The sequence below is a fragment of the Periplaneta americana genome, chromosome 14, assembly GCF_040183065.1.
Source record: "Periplaneta americana isolate PAMFEO1 chromosome 14, P.americana_PAMFEO1_priV1, whole genome shotgun sequence".
Lineage (NCBI taxonomy): Eukaryota > Metazoa > Arthropoda > Insecta > Blattodea > Blattidae > Periplaneta > Periplaneta americana.
Window position 1 is genome coordinate 29256137 of NC_091130.1, and position 19659 is coordinate 29275795.

The following is a 19659-nucleotide window of genomic DNA, read 5'->3' on the forward strand; positions in this document are numbered from 1 at the left end:
GAATGCCTCAATGAGAAGGAATCCTTTGGAAAACTGTTTGTTTCGTTTCTGGAACTGAATGACAAATATTCCGGAGGTAAAATAGCCTCACATTCGGATCTCCGCGCTGAGACTGAATCAAGATCTGAACCTCTTCATTGATGACGTATGACAAAGGATAATTTTTATTTTTCGTGCCGTGTCATCAAACTGCAAATGACGAAGTTCCAATCCGATATCACCTTCATAACTTTGATAACTAGAGCAAACTGCTCATAAAGGTGTCAGGTATAGGCTACTGTGTCTTGGCAGAATTAAAGCGAAACGAGAACATCGCTGAAGTAACTCGAGAGTTGCAAGGGAACTCCCAGTTTACTTCTTCGTGTAGACACAACACGTCATGCAAGAAACCTTGTCCCTAAATAGGAAATACTCTAGTACCGGCCCTAATGTGGCCTCGGCGATGGGAGTTCTCTGTTCAGCTTTACAAATATGTGTCTCCTCGATGTGAACATATTGGGGCAGTCCTCTCACACCGGGTCCACTTGGTGCGGCAGCAACGTCCTTATTCAGAGAAACTACGTAGCAACTACAATGGTCTGAAATGCGGTCTAGCACACAATCGCATCCTCCACACTCCATTACACACATTATGATTGGTGCACTGACTCCTGCCATCTTCCTTGTCGCTTGTTAACCTTATCGCGTGTTCACTGAACGGTTGCCGCTTCTAGATGCTTGCAATTCTTATTGTATACGGTACGTGGTATGACAAATATTTCATTACTTATACCGATGAACCTAATAATGTCGCTCCTATGAAATAGAATTCTCGAGAGGGGGCACGGGGATCTTTAACGATCTATTGCTCTAACCCTCAAGCTGGGCACATTCCCCAACCCACACTGGCTGACTACACTAAGGTTCGCTGCGTACTCAGGTTTCGAGCAGGCAATCCCACTCGTCCCCAGGCTAGTCCCCTCCGTGTGTCATCAGCCGGCGTTCGGAGAATGCTGTGGAATGATGACGAAATGGAGAAATATTGACGGAATGATGTAGATATCTAATATGGGGAAACGGGAAAATCCCGAGAAAAAGCTCAAATGCGACCATGCCCGCCACAAGTGTCACTAGGGATTTTAATGAAAAATCCCAGGCCTGACCGGGATTTTAATTTTTCAATGAAAAATTCCAGGCCTCACCGGGATTCTAATTTTTCAATAAAAATCCCAGGCCTGACCAAGATTCTAATTTTTCAATGAAAAATCCCAGGCCTGACCGAGATTCTAATTTTTCAATGAAAAATCCCAGGCCTGACCGAGATTTTAATTTTTCAATGAAAAATCTCAGGCCTGACCGATATTCTAATTTTTTAATGAAAAATCCCAGGCCTGACCGGGATTCAAATTTTTCAATGAAAAATCCCAGGCCTGACCGAGATTCTAATTTTTCAATGAAAAATCCCAGGCCTGACCAGGTTTCTAATTTTTCAATGAAAATTCCCAAACCTGATCGGGATTCTAATTTTTCAATGAAAAAACCCAGGCTTGACAGGGATTCTAATTTTTTAATTAAAAATCCCAGGCATGACTGGGACTCTAATTTTTTTCAATGAAAAATCCCAGGCCTGACCGGGATTCTAATTTTTCAATGAAAAATCGCACGCCTGACCGGGATTCGAATTTTTCAATGAAAAATCCCAAGCCTGATCGGGATTCTAATTTTTTATAAAAAATCCCAGGCCTGATCGGGATTCTAATTTTCAATGAAAAATCCCAGGCCTGACCGGGTTTCTAATTTTTCAATGAAAAATCCCAAGCCTGATCCGGATTCTAATTTTTCAATGAAAAATCCCAGGCCTGACCGGGATTCTAATTTTCCAATGAAAAACCCCAGACTGATCGGGATTATAATTTTTCAATGAAAAATCTCACGCCTGATCGAGATTCTAATTTTTCAATGAAAAATCCCAGGACTGATCGGGATTCTAATTTTTCAATGAAAAATCCCAGGCCTGACCGAGTTTGTAATTTTTCAATTAAAAATCCCAGGCCTGAACGGGATTTTTAATTTTTCAATGAAAAATGCCAGGCTTCACCGGGATCCTAATTTTTCAATGAAAAATCCCAGGCATGACCGGGATTCTAATTTTCCAGTGAAAAATCCCTGGCCCGACCGGGATTCTAATTTTTCAATGAAAAATCCCAGGCCTGACCGGGATTCTAATCTTTTAATTAAAAATCTCGGCCGTAACACGGATTCTAATTTTTCAATGAAAAATCCCAGGTCTGACCTGGATTCTAATTTTTTAATTAAAAATCCCGGTCCTAACCGGGATTCTAATTTTTCAATGAAAAATCCCAGACTTGACCGGGATTCTAATTTTTTAATTAAAAATCCCAGGCCTCACCGGGATTCTAATTTTTCAATGAATAATCCCAGGCTTGACCGAGATTCTAATTTTTTAATTAAAATTTCCAGGCCCGACAGGGATTCTAATTTTTCAATAAAAAATTCCAGGCCTGACTGGGATTCTAATTCTTCAATGAAGATTCCAGGCTTGACCGGGATTCTATTTTTTCAATGAAAAATCCCAGGCTTGACTCGGGTTCTAATTTTTTAATTAAAAATCCTGTGCCTGACCGGTATTTTAATTTTTCAATGCAAAATTGCACGCCTGACCGGGATTCTAATTTTTCAATGAAAAATCCCAGGCCTGACCGGAATTTTAATTTTTCATTAAAAATCACAGGCCTGACCGGGATTCTAATTTTTCAATGAAAAATCCCCAGGTTCGGCCGGGATTCTATTTTTTCAATGAAAAATCCCAGGCTTGACCGGGATTTTAATGTTTCAATGAAAATTCTCGGGCCAGACCGGGATTCTAATTTTTTAATTAAAAGTCCCGGGCCTGACCGGGATTCTAATTTTTCAATGAAAATTTCCAGGCCTGACCGGGATTCTAATTTTTCAATGAAAAATCCCAGGCTTGACCGGGATTCTAATTTTTTAATTAAAAATCCCAGGCCTGACCGGGATTCTAATTTTTCAATGAAAAATCCCAGGCCTGACCGGGATTCTAATTTTTGAATGAAATATCCTAGGCTTGACTGGGATTCTAATTTTTTAATTATAAATCCCGGGCCTGACCGGGTTTCTAATTTTTCAATGAAAAATGCCAAGCTTGATCGGGATTCTAATTTTTTTATAAAAAATCCCAAGCCTGATCGGGATTCTAATTTTTCAATGAAAAATCCCAGGCTTGACCGGGATTCTAATCTTTTAATTAAAAATCTCGGCCGTAACCCGGATTCTAATTTTTCAATGAAAAATCCCAGGTCTGACCTGGATTCTAATTTTTTAATTAAAAATCCCGGTCCTAACCGGGATTCTAATTTTTCAATGAAAAATCCCAGGCTTGACCGGGATTCTAATTTTTTAATTAAAAATCCCAGGCCTCACCGGGATTCTAATTTTTCAAAGAAAAATCCCCAGGTTCGGCCGGGATTCTATTTTTTCAATGAAAAATCCCAGGCTTGACCGGGATTTTAATGTTTCAATGAAAATTCCCGGGCCAGACCGGGATTCTAATTTTTTAATTAAAAGTCCCGGGCCTGACCGGGATTCTAATTTTTCAATGAAAATTTCCAGGCCTGACCGGGATTCTAATTTTTCAATGAAATATCCCAGGCTTGACCGGGATTCTAATTTTTCAATGAAAAATCCCAGGCCTGACCGGGATTCTAATTTTTGAATGAAATATCCTAGGCTTGACTGGGATTCTAATTTTTTAATTATAATTCCCGGGCCTGACCGGGTTTCTAATTTTTCAATGAAAAATCCCAAGCCTGATCGGGATTCTAATTTTTTTATAAAAAATCCCAAGCCTGATCGGGATTCTAATTTTTCAATGAAAAATCCCAGGCCTGACCGGGTTTCTAATTTTTCAATGAAAATCCCAAGCCTGATCCGGATTCTAATTTTTCAATGAAAAGTCTCAGGCCTGACCGGGATTCTAATTTTCCAATGAAAAATCCCAGACCTGATCGGGATTCTAATTTTTCAATGAAAAATCCCAGGCCTGATCGGGATTCTAATTTTTCAATGAAAAATCCCAGGCCTGATCGGGATTCTAATTTTTCAATGAAAAATCCCAGGTCTGACTGGGTTTCTAATTTTCAATGAAAAATCCCAGGCCTGAACGGGATTTTTAATTTTTCAATGAAAAATTCCAGGCTTCACCGGGATTCTAATTTTTCAATGAAAAGTCCCAGGCATAACCGGGATTCTAATTTTCCAGTGAAAAATCCCAGGCCCGACCGGGATTCTAATTTTTCAATGAAAAATCCCAGGCCTGACCAGGATTCTAATTTTTAATTAAAAATCCCGGGCCTAACCGGGATTCTAATTTTTCAATGAAAAATCCCCGGTCTGACCTGGATTCTAATTTTTTAATTAAAAATCCCGGTCATAACCGGGATTCTAATTTTTCAATGAAAAATCCCAGGCTTGACTGGGATTCTAATTTTTTAATTAAAAATCCCGGGCCTGACCGGGATTCTAATTTTTCAATGAAAAATCCCAGGCTTGACCGGGATTCTAATTTTTTAATTAAAAATCCCAGGCCTGACTGGGATTCTAATTTTTCAATGAAAAATTCCAGGCCTGACCGGGATTCTAATTTTTCAATGAAAAATCCCAGGCCTGACCGAGATTCTAATTTCTTAATTAAAATTTCCAGGCCTGACAGGGATTCTAATTTTACAATAAAAAATTCCAGGCTTGACCGGGATTCTAATTTTTTAATTAAAAATCCCAGGCCTGACCGGGATTCTAATTTTTCAGTGAAAAATCCCAGGCCTGACCGGGATTCTAATTTTTCAATGAAAAATCCCAGGCTTGACTGGGATTCTAATTTTTTAATTAAAAATCCCGGGCCTGACCGGGATTCTAATTTTTCAATGAAAAATCCCATGCCTGATCGGGATTCTAATTTTTTATAAAAAAAATCCCAGGCCTGATCGGAATTCTAATTTTGAATGAAAAATCCCAGGCCTGACCGGGTTTCTAATTTTTTAATGAAAAATCCCAAGCCTGATCCGGATTCAAATTTTTCAATGAAAAATCTCAGACCTGATCGGGATTCTAATTTTGCAATGAAAAATCTCACGCCTGATCGGGATTCTAATTTTTCAATGAAAAATCCCAGGCCTGATCGGGATTCTAATTTTTCAATGAAAAATCTCAGGTCTGACCGGGTTTCTAATTTTTCAATGAAAAATCCCCGGCCTGACCGGGATTTTTAATTTTTCAATGAAAAATTCCAAGCTTCACCGGGATTCTAATTTTTCAATGAAATATCCTAGGCATGACCGGGATTCTAATTTTCCAGTGAAAAATCCCAGGCCCGACCGGAATTCAAATTTTTCAATGAAAAATCCCAGGCCTGACCGGGATTCTAATTTTTCAATGAAAAATCCCAGGCCTGATCGGGATTCTAATTTTTCAATGAAAAATCTCAGCCCTGACCGGGATTGTAATTTTTCAATGAAAAATCCCTGGCCTGACCGGGATTCTAATTTTGCAATGAATAATCCCAGGCCTGACCGGAATTCTAATTTTTCAATAAAACATCCCAACCCTGACCAGGATTCTAATTTTTCAACGAAAAATCCCAGGCCTGACAACGATTCTGATTTTTCAATGAAAAATCACAGGCCTGACCAGGATTCTAATTTTTCAATGAAAAATCCCAGGCCTGACCAGGATTCTAATTTTTCAATGAAAAATCCTAGGCCTGACCAGGATTCTAATTTTTCAATGAAAAATGCCAAGCTTGACCAGGATTCTAATTTTTTAATTAAAAATCCCATGCCTGACCGGGATTCTAATTTTTCAATGGAAAATCCCAGGCCTGACCGGGTTTCTATTTTTCAATGAAAAATCCCAAGCCTGATCGGGATTCTAATTTTTCAATGAAAAATCCCAGGCCTGACCGGCATTCTAACCAGGACTCTCTGCTTGACAGGCTAAAGGTCTGATCAGTCAGCCCCCGCCAGTGTGCAAAAATGCAAATCTAGATGGACAATTCTCTGAATTCCAACGAATTCTTATGAAACTTTGTACATATCTTATAGGTAGCATATATTTTTTGTGTACAAACTCTTATTACGTTTGAGTAAGAGGAACTACTCCTTTATAGGAAGTGATTTTAGACAAAATTAATAACTTCTCTCCTATCTAACAAATTTTTAAGAGCCTATTTTTAGAAGTGCATGAAATGTATGAACTTTCGTGGAATATACGGCACGAGAAAACTTCAATAATAATAATAATAATAATAATAATAATAATAATAATAATAATAATAATAATAAAGATTAAACAAGCGGCAATTAATTCAGAAACTTGTTACGAAACTTAAGGAACAAGATGTCCAAAACATTAATGTAGAAGTGGTTCGCAAAAAGATAAAAAAAAAATTAAAATAGTATACCTTTAAGCATATCACATTCAGCGCGTGTTTTTACGTGTGGAACATGGTTTCAATTTAGTGTCTCCGTGTGAACACAAATCGTCCTCAGGTTGCGGATAGAGGAGACGGCCTCCAGATATGGAGGGTAGCTGCGAATATATTGAATAAGCAGTCGTGGACAGCCGATAAGTGGTGGTCCTCCAGCTAGGGGGTTGGGCGAAGGGCTAATAACCCATCACCGTAAAAAAACAGCGTGTTACGAAACCTTACAATAAGCCTCGGAATGGGACTGATTCTCTGGTACGAACACAGAATGGGCAGGGCATGTAACACGTATGGGCGAATCCAGAAATGCATATAGTGTGTTAGTTGGGAGGCCGGAGGGAAAAAGACCTTTGGGGAGGCCGAGACGTAGACGGGAGGATAATATTGAAATGGATTTGAGGGAGGTGGGATGTGATGGTAGAGACTGGATTAATCTTGCACAGGATAGGGACCGATGGCGGGAGTTTGTGAGGGCGGCAGTGAACCTGTGGGTTCCTTAAAAGCCATTTGTAAGGAAGTGTAATCACAAATATGGCGTCAAGTTTAGAGGCTTCAAGCACTTGACTCCTGTAAACTATCCCCATGTGAATCAGGCTATAGGCTAGCTTAGGCCCGTTGTGCGCGTTACATATATGCGATGATTTTTCAAACCCGAGAGGTTGTCCGGGTGGCATTCGTGGCCATCTTATCTCAGTCCTGATAGAGCCAGGTTCCATGCACACACGAGTAGTCTGATAACCACCAGGATCCGGAGCCCCAAGCCCTTCATATATCAGAATTGGAAACCCGTACCGCCTCCAGACTTCACCCCAGCCTACTTTTACTATTGTAGGTGATAAATGAAATGAGGGAGAGGTGAAGAGTATTGCTGGAATAATAGAGGGAAACGGAAGTCCTCCAGAAAAAAACCTTCTGCAACGCACCACAAATTCCATCACGACCTGACCGGGGATCGAACTTGGATGGAAAATTAGCAGCACGCTAGAGTTCCGTGGTCATAGAATACGGTATTGGTTGTCCTGAGAGAGAGACTGAGTAGCGACAAACAAAAATACAGTATGTTCTCTCTCTGTACAGCTCTGATGAAGAGAACAGTATTCCGTCCATGGTTGATCAGTCACGTGCTACACTGTCTTGTTCTATCCATGACGCATGTCACTTTCGCTATCACTGCACATCAACTCCAGCTTATAGGTATAATAGTTCGTTTCTATGGATCGCCAGCGGCAATTCTACTGAAAGCGCAGAAATAATGGATACGTAAAGTTACTGTTGATGTAAACATGACGGAGGGATAATCACTGTTCCTTCACTTGAGTATGAAAACAAACAGATCGATATCCGTGTATTCATTTGTACATTCGTCAGTGGCGGCTCGGGAACAAAATCAGCTGTGTATTACTCAGGTTTGGGACTTTACGCGTAAAAAAAGGTTATTTACATTACAGTTAAATACGCGTAAATAATGCGTAATTAACGTAATAAATGTTTAAGTGCTAGTTTCGGCCCAAGACTTTATAATAAAATTACAAACCATTTTCCAAATTTGAAATATTTAAAAATTGAATATTTTAAAAAAGAAATTTATAAAATTATTCATAATTAGTCTATGTAATACTAACAAATGTGGGGTATTTTTGACCTTTTTAATTCTGTAGACTATATTCATGTTTTTATGCTCGACCATGCCGAAATGTAGTAATTATACACCTGGTAGCAGACCTTTAATGCATGTCATTAAAGTACACCTACTCATTAAAGGTCAGGTCTTTCAGCCAATGACGACTCAGGTTACAACTGTTCATCCAATGACAGGTCAGCTTTCTACCGTTATAAAACCGCAAGTATCGATTATTCTCGGATATGCAATCGAAAGAGAATTAGCGAAAAGTCACGGAGGCTGGAAATCTAATACTGTCGCAGAAGGTTATGTTCTGTTACTATAATAATTAGCGTTAATTGTAAATAATATTCAAATAAATTCAATTTGTCATCTCGTTTTTCAATGTCTAATTTAATTTCAGTGTTATCTCTGTAGATTCTTATGGCCTAGCAAGGTCAATGTGGACATCTGTTCCTCGGAAAAAATCAATACTGTCGCGTCTGCGCACATTTCACAACATACGGGACATTGCTAAAAAATTAATAATATCAAGTTAGAAATATGGTCGAGCATAAAAAGTCGTATGAAACTCGCCTATAATGGTAATTAAGAAGCTCGTATGAAAATTATGAAACTCGCTTGCGCTCGTTTCGTAAATATCCATATTCACTTCTTAATTACCTTCGTTATAGGCTCGTTGCATAATGTACTATTATTGAATATCACTGGCTTCTGTCTGATTATCAATATATATTAAATGTGTTTTTCTCTCTCCTTTTCTCGTTCTTCTTTTTTGCTCTTGTGTGTTATTTATAGGTTTGAATTAAGTTACTTACTGTATTTAGTAAACTGTCTTTGTAAATTTTATGTTATATTATTGGCTAAGACCACACCGTACACGAGCCTGGCTCTTACGGTAGTGGTTCGAAATATTTTTGTTTTATAAATTTAATTTGTACTCACTTTGATAGCTAACTAAACATAAAAGATTGTGAAAATATATTTAACAAGTGATATTAGTTGCTGACTCGTACAGGGAACGATTTAGGTCAGTGATGAAATTGTAGTAGGCTATCTCCGTTGGGAGTGGGGAAATGTTTCAGTAAGGAATCACAGCTGTAAGATTTCAAATATGATAATTAATTTTCTCGTGTATTCATTAACTACCTCTATTGATGGAATCCAATTACGAGACACTCGGGAATCAAAAACTTAACGAATATTGCATTTGATCTTCCTTTTAAATTTCTATTGACAGTTACACGAGAAGGCACACATCAAAGAGAAGCTCGTCTCTTCTGGTGAATGCAAATGGCGGGAACTTAAAGTTTTCCAGCATCATTACGCCAGTTGAAAAGAGAACAGCACCGCCCACCCTTAACAATCGATCTTCTACTTTCAACATGTGTCGTTGCTATGGTGACAGCTTTATTGCTCAAATCAAATATGACTCTCTGGAGCCCCTGTGCGGTACGCTCGCACTGTAGGGCGCGAACTCAGCGGAAAAAGCGCCTATGTATAAATTACAACTCCACGTCAGAACGTCTTATTTTTTTTTCCTCTTCACACAACCCGCAAATAACGTGCGATGATTTTGGGTATTTGCAGTCCACCGTTGTGGCTGAAGGGTTAGCGAGTCTAAATCCGAACCCAGCGGCCCCGGGTTCGATTCCCGGTCAGATGAGTTGCCTGGGTGAGGTTTTTTCGGGGGTTTTCCCTCACTCCTATGGATGAATATCAGGTAACTTTATCAGGCGATTGGGACCTCACTCATCTTCGCCACTTTCTTTCCTCATCATCCCGTTTCTGGTTTTTCAGATCACTCTACCGGCGGCCTCCCGAAGCTGCTGACTCTCTCGACCGGCCTGCATGGACTGTATACTGTTTTCGCTGTAAGAAAAATCCTAATGTAAACATAAACACGTTGCTATCATACCCGTGATTGGCTCCTAGTCGAAACACTCACATGACGCAGGAAAATATAGTTCGTATTTGGAAACCATAATCTTGAAAATTATTATTTGAAAATAAAAAATTGAATTCTAGTTGTTAAATACGATGAAACATATAACTTCACTCATATGTAAAATGCTATGTAAAAGAAAAACTATTTTTATATATTATTATGTACAATTAACGCGGATTAATACCAACAGTAACACCGCGGTAGTCTGTTCTTGTAACAAGCTGGCGTCACTTGAGCTCGCAGTTGTCATAGTATGGCTTCTGTATCCTCGGTGTGTGTGGTTATTAATCATAAGAGTGGAAACCCTCTCAAAAGCGGAAAAACAAATAGTCTTAAAGGTATATAATAAGTTATGTGATAATTTAATTACAGTAATTATAAAGTAAATGTTTTCTAAGCAAACGAATGCATAGTAGTGAGGTTAGGCCTACTTGCTGAGTAACGGGAAATGTTTAACATGAAACAGAATGTACAACAGTAGGTGGGAACATGTACTGAGAATCTATGGCGCCAAACAGCGGCAAATGAAGCCTCACTTCAGTCACGTGCTATTGTTTACATTAGGATTTTTCTTACAGCGAAAAGATTATAGTTCAGCGATGATGGGTGGCTTCTGCAATGGCATCCGAGGCGGACCTACTCGGGGGAGGAGTTTCGCCTCGGACCGACAGGGGGGCCTTCGGGGAATTTGCAAATATCTGGAATATATGTGTGGAGGAGTTCAACTCATCAATTGTCGTAGGTTTGCTCAAGAACACTCTTTCCTTCATATAGCCCCACAACAAATAATCTGCTCGGATAATAGAGAGTTTTCGCACCCTACTGGATGCTAAACGGTTAACGCTATTTTGACGTCATTGACGAAAGAGCCAATCAGAGCCATTCACCTTACGTTATTTCAATAATGAACTCGCTATCTCTTCGTGGATAACGTGGACGTGAACGGAGTGCACCGTAGGTCTAATTCGGTGTTAAAACATGGCATCTCGTTTGAGATTTACCACTGTGACGATATTCATCTATTTACAACAGCTCAAGATAAATAAATGATTCAGGCCGAAGTACAAGAAGACTGAGGAAATAATTTTACGTTAATATTCCAAAAGATAAAAAACGTTAAGTCGTGAGTATTCTGCCAAGCGAAAACGTTCTTTTGTTTAACTCGCCTTAACTAGGAAACCAGGTAATATTTTGAGTAGCGCCCACTTTTAAAAGTAATTTCCATTATTTCTCACCATTTCTCTCGCTTTGATCCCCTACCTAAACGACAAATAAAAAAGTTTGCCGCTTACCAACTTTTTAAGGTGTAAATGTCTATTCTGAAGAGATCATATAAACATTAGTATCTTCTTTTTTCACTTTTCAAAGAAGATTTTCATTTCGAATTTTTTCCATGCTATCCTTAGACAATGAGCTATCAATTAAAAAAATTACAGTGCGATTGATTGACTATCATAGGAACTACATGACAAAACTTTAACGGAGCGGGAAATATCGCTTACGCCTTACGATAAAGGAATACGTTCATTGATACTTTACGATTCTTTCCGAAGTGTTATGAACGTGAATATACGTCATCTAACATGTCACTATTGACGTCAATATAGCGCTAGACGTATAGAGGACGAAAAGGGGCGAAAACTCTCTAATAGCTGGTGATCTTGCGCGCCAAGTTACAGGAAAAGTTCCCACTGTTAACACGACGACCAGAACAATCAGAGACAAACGCTCGTAAAAAAATTCACATTTCTTTGTGTAGAAAGCCAGTACCAGAATTTTTAAGATTGTGTAGAAAATATGAACAATTGAAGTTATCTCTTTGTTTAAAAAAAGCCTTATACATTGTCTTCTATAGAGGGGTGTGATTTAATTAATTACTTTCTTCCTTAATTATGAACCGTAGAATCTATTAAAATAAACTTATTTCAGTACCTAATTAAATTATTTTTATTATTGTTCTTGTTAAGATCGTAATCAGTCTTCCTAATCTAGATCTTAAGGCAGGACTACAATATTTCGCGTTCATCTGCAGCAAGAGTGACGCAGTTATCAGCGTGTTGTGCACGCGTGCTTCTCGCCGTGTCACGCCATGCAGAATTGCGCGCCGTAATCGTGATGGCTTTTAAATTTCACGAAAACACAAACTTGATAAGATTATTTTGTGATTCGCCTTTCTGCTTCCTCCCCACAACCCTTTTCAAAATTTTTATTCATATGCAGAAAAACCGAGCAATCAATACGAATTCAAACCCTAAAATTCGTCTCAATTTGTACCGCAGGAGGTCAAGACCAGGGACCTTCAGCTCGCAGAAAATAGCAATAACCCAATGCTATAATAGGCCTATTATGAGGGCCTACTTATCTATATATTTTTTATGCCTACGTCATATTTTAAGCTTTTTTCGAACTCTAGTAAGCTAACACAAGATGAGACTTCGCTGATGTGGACTGAAGATGACGTCAGAACTCCACCTAAGAAAACGGAAAAAACATCATTTCCGGGCGGGATTCGAAAAAATGCCTTTGGTTTTTGTGCAGTGTTAAAGCTTCAAGACTTACATCCCCTATCAAAAATTTAAGGACACCCCTCCATAAGTGATGTTTCACTCCTGTCCATATACTTATATGAAACCCTCTGTTTATACAGGGATCAAATGCGTGTGAAAAGTGAAGTTTTTACTGCAAACCCAATCTGTCTATCTTCCAAACTGTGGATTATATAATAATTATTTGTCTTTTATGAAACTTATTGAAAAACTGTATATTTTGTAGGAAAAATATTAATTACTTAAGAATGGGTTGACTTAGATCAATGAATTTTGGAATGGAATTAGATATAACCACAGTCTACTATATACAGTCACGAAGCTTGAGTTTTGAGGGTGCTAGAAACAATAGACTGTGACAGTACTATTTTGCATTGCCTGTAATGAGGCGATATTAGCGATCCTAGTGGTGAGCAACTATCTAATGTTTGCATATTTACTACGTATTGAGCTTCCTACTAGACTGTGATATTATCACAAAAAGTCTTTGCGGGATGAAACGCAGCGGGGAAATGCTGTGAATGAATGTTGATGTCATAAGGTCACACACGTGGGTACTCGTATCTCTATTGGCTCGCTCTCACAGCACAAACAATAACATTGTTACACACATATTTATACTGCCCTAGTTACAAAATTAGATCACAGTTAATCTCCTGGTCTTTTAATCCCTCCATACAGGAAATAACATATGCAGGAGAGGGTATGATTTTTAAACTGACGTTATAACGGTAATATTATTTATCTACTTCGCTCCAATAGATGACGCAATAGTAAGCACATTCCTTTCACGGTTGATCTCCTGGTTGGAGAACAGTAGAGTCGTCCCGCGCCGTGGCGTAGTGGTCTAAGGCATCCTGCCTAGGACTCGCGTTACGGAATGCGCGTTGATTCGAGTCCTCATGGGGGAAGAAATTTTCTACGATAGGTAGCGAAATCCGGTTACGCAAACCATCTATAACTGCTGGGGGACTCATCATGCTAACCACACGATACCTCCACTTGGTTGGATGATCGTCCACCTCTGATTCGGCATGTGGCCGTGAGGCCAGCAGCCGGCTGGTCGGTCTTGGCCCTTCGTGGACTGTAGCGCCACGGATATTAGTATATACAGTCACGAAGCTCCATATGCATCCATAGATAGTTGCTAACCACTAGGATCGCTACTATCGCCTCATTACAGGCAATGCGAAATAGTACCTGCACAGTCTATTGTTCCTAATACTCTCATAAACTCAAGTTTCGTGACTGTATGTACTAGACTGTGGTATTATCTCCAGTCATTCTTCCACATCCCAATAATCTGCCACTTCACGTCCACACTCACTGAATTTCGACCCATTTTCATTTTTATCAAGGAAGAAATCCAACCTTTCCACACTTGTAGCAAACTCCACAGCTGATTACTAGAAATAAAGGGAATAAGCTGATACACCAATGTCACCAACTCTCAATGTTATGATGTAAGTATCAGTGGTGGACCAGAGTCCATTTGCCGCGAATTTAAAGCTCAAGAGAATTTCAGAAAGTGGCAATTTTTCCTAAAGGCAAAAAAAAAAAAAAAAAAAAATCTTTATCACAATGCCTGCATGAACTGTCACAAATCTGTTTAAAAAAAAACAGCAATTGTACAAAAAATCTTTCAGATATTTTTAACTCTATTCCAAAATTCACTCATCTAAGTCAACCCATTCTGGAGTAATTAATTTTTTTCCTACAAAATATGCAGTTTTTCAATAAGTTTCATAACAGAAAAATTGTTATGTAATTCATAGTTTGGAAGATAGACAGATTGGTTTGCAGTAGTAATTTCATTTTTCACAGGCATTTGCTCCTTATCTAAACATCAGGGGATTTTACATAAGTGTAAGGACAGGAGTCAAACATCCTTAAACTTTTGGTAGAGGCTGTACAGCCGGTTTTGCCAATGTTCGTTAGATTTTGCCAGAAGAACGTCAAATTAACACCTGTAAGTTCCAATCGCCTCGTTAAAATATGTAATTTAAAATTATGACAATGCTATGTTAACTTGAAAAAATTCTATAGTTTTGGCTCGCATTTTCATCTTTTGGAACTATCGAGCGAGGGCTTAATAATCTCACGCAACGAAACGCTGACTTTTCGTTTCAGCAATGTAATAACATTCTTATCAACGTCAAGCGTCTCGGAAAATCTTGCTGATATATACGCCCACTTGCCTAGCAACGTCAAGCGTTTTTGTACAATTATCTTTCTATCTCATCAAGCTAAGAAACCAGAATGCACTGTCATGCTCCAAAATGAAAAGCGATTCCGAGAGCATGGAGGAAATACACACTTTCTTAATTTATGTTATCTAAAATGTGGTTTTTAGCTTTTAACGTGATCGCTGTCACGAACCGGTGCAACGCTTTTGCTTAGAAAACCTTAAGATTCAGTGAGAGAAAGTGAATGTTACGCAGGGCAATTCGCTCTAGCCAGCTGCCTTAGCTCTATGGATAGCATACGCCAGTGATGTCAAAGCAAGCGCATTTTTCTGACCTTGACGTCGTGCGCGGGCAGCAAGCGCTAAGTATGGAAAGAGGAAGGGATGTGTATATGAATAAGCAACCTGTTGGATTAAGAAAACAGTGGTGCACAAACTTCAAACGGAACGTGAAATTTTATGTCGTTGTTTTTATATGGCTTCTTTCTGTTTAATATTATCTATATTGTCTGTAAAACAAAAGTACTAACACTGATTTCTTAATATTGCACTTGTGTTTTAAATCTTAATAACATAATAGAGAGTTAAGATGGAATATTCACTTAAATTCCATAGTAGTATAATAGTATACTGTATTAAGTGGATGTAACACATCATTCATAAAGAAAGTGATATTCCAAAGAAAGAGATTGAGTATGACATAAGTTGGAATTTATATTGATGGTATCTTTAGCCTTACAAAAGTAATCAATAAACTGATCAAAAAAATATTACAGTACAAAGCAAAGTTACCTAGGTACTGTATCTGTTTTAAGTGTAACTAATATTACATAACAAAACTCTTATCGCATTATGCTTTTAAGGTGATATTTGTGAGCAACTTCCTATCATCAGAATATTAAATTATTTTCTCGAAATCTGCTGAAGCTATAGAGCTGACATTTTTACAACACATGGGCACGTATCATTTGCTTATGATGTAACATTCATTAATTGCTTTGTTAATTCATTTTCTTACAAACAATTTCCATGCGAATATTTTCAAAATTTTCAATACACTATCTTCATTAATACATATATACGGTACATAGCTCTGAAGCGCGCGCTTGCTCCTGTGGGCATCAATTGACATGCCTGGCATATGCGCTTCTCATGTAAGCGGTCCGTGGCGTGAGCAATATCTTCCGTCCATGGGACTGGCTGAAAGGCTCGCAATGTGTGCCTGCGTAGTATTAGTCAAAAGATACGTACCCTCGGTGCACTGAGCCACCGGCGTGGGCGTGGCTCAGTCGGTTAAGCCGCTTGCCTGCCGGTCTGAAGTTGCGCTCGGGCGCGGGTTCGATCCCCGCTTGGGCTGATTACCTGGTTGGGCTTTTTCCGAGGTTTTCCGCAACCGTAAGGTGAATACCAGGTAATCCATGGCTAATCCTCGGTCTCATCTCGTCAAATACCATCTATCACAAATCTCATCGACGCTAAATAACATAGTAGTTGATACAGCGTCGTTAAATAACCAACTAAATAAACAAACGCGAATATGTTCTTGTTGATGATAGATGTAAAAATTACGTTATTGGGGAAATATATAATTTGGAAAAAATATTTTGAATATTTATATTGACTGGGAAAAATGTATTTGGAACTTTTATTACATTATTGGTAAAATAATAAATTGGAAATAATTACTTTTGGGAAAAAAAATATTTTGGATATTGGTATTGAGTGTACCCTAATCCTTGTAATCATCACAACGACTAGAATATCTTCTCACACACTTATCCGCCTGAAGATGAAGGTCTATACCTATTGTACTGTATTATTATACTTACTTACTTACTGGCTTTTAAGGAACCCGAAGGTTCATTGCCGCCCTCACATAAGCCCGCCATTGGTCCCTATCCTGAGCAAGATTAATCCAGTCTCTATCATCATATCCCACCTCCCTCAAATCCATTTTAATATTATCTTCCCATCTACGTCTCTCCCTCCTCAAAGGTCTTTTTCCCTCCGGCCTCTCAATTAAGACTCTATATGCATTTCTGGATTTGCCCATACGTGCTACATGTCCTGCCCACCTCAAACGTCTGGATTTGATGTTCCTAATTATGTTAGGTGAAGAATACAATGCGTGCAGCTCTGCGTTGTGTAACTTTCTCCATTCTCCTGTAACTTCATCCCTCTTAGCCCAAAATATTTTCCTAAAAACCTTATGTTCAAACATCCTTAATCTCTGTTCCTCTCTCAAAGTGAGAGTCCAAGTTTTACAGCCATACGTAACCGTATTATTATACCGCGGGAAAAAGATCAAAACTACATCCCTTCTACACTATAACACACTTCAAAGCCTGATACCCATAAACGACTCTCATTATGAAAGAGTGTTTAGTAAACCCGGAGTAGGTGATTCGATCCAATGCTGTGCTTTTGCTCACCTTGTTGGGCTGTACGTGCCAACTGCGTCTCTTCCCTTGCCGCTGCAAAGTATTGAGCTCCAGGAGCTCTGGACTGTCGGCCAACAGCTGTCCAGTGTCGTACACCCCTGCCAACAGCCGCAGTCTGTTTCCGGGGCAGATTCCCTGCAACAAGAATGCAACAATTCACTACATCTAACAGGAACATCTCTGACGGCGAAGAAACATTTAATTACTGTCCCACGTAGGTTACTCAAATTGATCAATTCAAACAAATCTTAAGTACTACCCGATTTGATATTTATTGTCATAATTAGATATTCCGGGAAAAGACTTGTATAGGTTTGAGTCAGCCAAAAACGTGCTCTACTCCACGCTAATTCGTCGTCGGTGGTCTATTGGTTACCATGCTTGCCGTTCGATCCAAGTTTCGCGGGTTCAAACCAAGGACGATGGGTTTTGAAGGGCGATATAATCCTTAATATGGCTTTCACCGAGAGGTAAATAAAGATTGGGTCCTTTATTCTAATTTAAGATATAGAGGGTGGCGCACGAAATGTCATGCCATTTCTTTTACACATAACACATGTTCATTTGTATTGAAGTAATATAAAAACGATACAGAATTAATCATTGTAAGTTGGAAAAGTTTCCTAAGGAATAATATGTTCAATATGATCACCGATTTTCCTCACAACCGCTTGCAAACGAACCGCTCTTCGACTCAAATCTTCCGATAGCACACGACACAACTTCAACTGGACTCTGGAATCTCGCTTCCTGCGGAACACTTTCTCTTTAAGGAATCCCTATAAAAAGTAATCACAATTATGTCCGGACTGTGAGGCGACCACGTTTTGTTGCCTTCATATCTTTTAGGAAACCGATACATCACACGAACATCAAACGTCTCGTGCAGAAAATCAAGAACAGCGTTTGCAGTGTGTGGACGGCGTCCATTCTGCATAGAGAGATCTGTTGCCAAGAGATAAAAAATTGCTTTCCAACATGGCTTTGTACCGAACTTGGTTGACGGTTCCATCGAACAAAAATGGATCGATGATTTCATGATTCGAAATCACGACCTATACATTAACTTTTGCCCTATACATTTTTGTCTCATGCAGTACATGAGGATGTTTTCTCGTTCAGAATCGAACGTTTTGTTCACCGTGCCGTACGCTATCTGAAGACTTGTGTCGAAGAGTTGTGACGAACGTAAGGGTTCGTTTGAAAGAGATGAGAAAAAATGGTCATATTGAACATGTTATTCCTTAGGAAACATTTTCCAGCCTTTAATGATTAATTCTGTACCGTTTTTGCACTACTTCAAAACAAGTAAACAATATATAAAAGAAATGATATGACATTTCGTCCGTCATTCTGCATAAAAGAGTCCAGCCACTGGCGTAGCTCAGGCGGTAGCACGTATAAATGTATGAATAATAGGATGTTAAAGTTATTGACTTTCACGTTCCAAACGCTACAGACGCTAATGTAGAAATCGATCTTGCTACCACCTGTTTTTGCCCGGGATAACTAATGATTCCACGTATATACGAGCGCACCAAGTGCCGAAAAGTATAATTACGTGCACAATCATCCCACTTTTTGAAACCGCCGAATTAAAATGCTGTAAACAATTTAACTTTTTATTTCTCCCATCTTTCACTGAAAATTCACATTGGAGCCAACAGCAAGATGAAATAGAAACTATTTTACACTAACTTGTAATACAACTTATTAAAATACAGCCAAAAAGGGACAGGAAAGAAAACGAAATGTTAGATAAATTGAAATTATATTCTTTCGGTCTGGTATTTAGTATACAGTGAATTGGAAAAAGTCTGCAAAAACTAGATAATAATTAAAATTATTATTATTATTATTATTATTATTATTATTATTATTATTATTATATTATTATTTACTTACTTACTGGCTTTTAAGGAACCCGGAGGTTCATTGCCGCCCTCACATAAGCCCGCCATTAGTCCCTATCCTGAGCAAGATTAATCCAGTTTCTACCATCATATCCCACCTCCCTCAAATCCATTTTAATATTATCTTCCCATCTACGTCTCGGCCTCTCCAAAGGTCTTTTTCCCTCCGGCCTCCCAACTAACACTCTATATGCATTTCTGGATTCGCCCATACGTGCTACATGTCCTGCCCATCTCAAACGTCTGGATTTTATGTTCCTAATTATGTCAGGTGAAGTTTACAATACGTGCAGTTGTGTTGTGTAACTTTCTCCATTCTCATTATTATTATTATTATTATTATTATTATTATTATTATTATTATTGTTTAGTCAACTGTCCGAAGACAAGTCTGAACCTTACAGGTGATACCAACATGGCACCACTTATGAGGCAACTAGGCCAGAAGATACTGAGATAGGGTGGCCAGTTCCTTTCCCCCTTCCATTGCATACATCGCCGATTAG

At 38.7% G+C, this 19659-nt stretch overlaps 1 protein-coding gene across 3 annotated transcripts in view; it reads right to left on the reverse strand.

Annotated features, from left to right (window-relative positions):
• The window catches only part of p130CAS (Serine_rich_CAS and FAT-like_CAS_C domain-containing protein p130CAS), a 425855-nt gene that overhangs the window by 41288 nt on the left and 364908 nt on the right, over positions 1 to 19659 (reverse strand). For all 3 annotated transcript variants that reach the window (XM_069845127.1, XM_069845128.1, XM_069845129.1), the window contains exon 3: positions 17232 to 17375. In XM_069845127.1, the coding sequence (XP_069701228.1) occupies positions 17232 to 17375 (144 nt within the window). The remainder of the gene's footprint in view (positions 1 to 17231; positions 17376 to 19659) is intronic.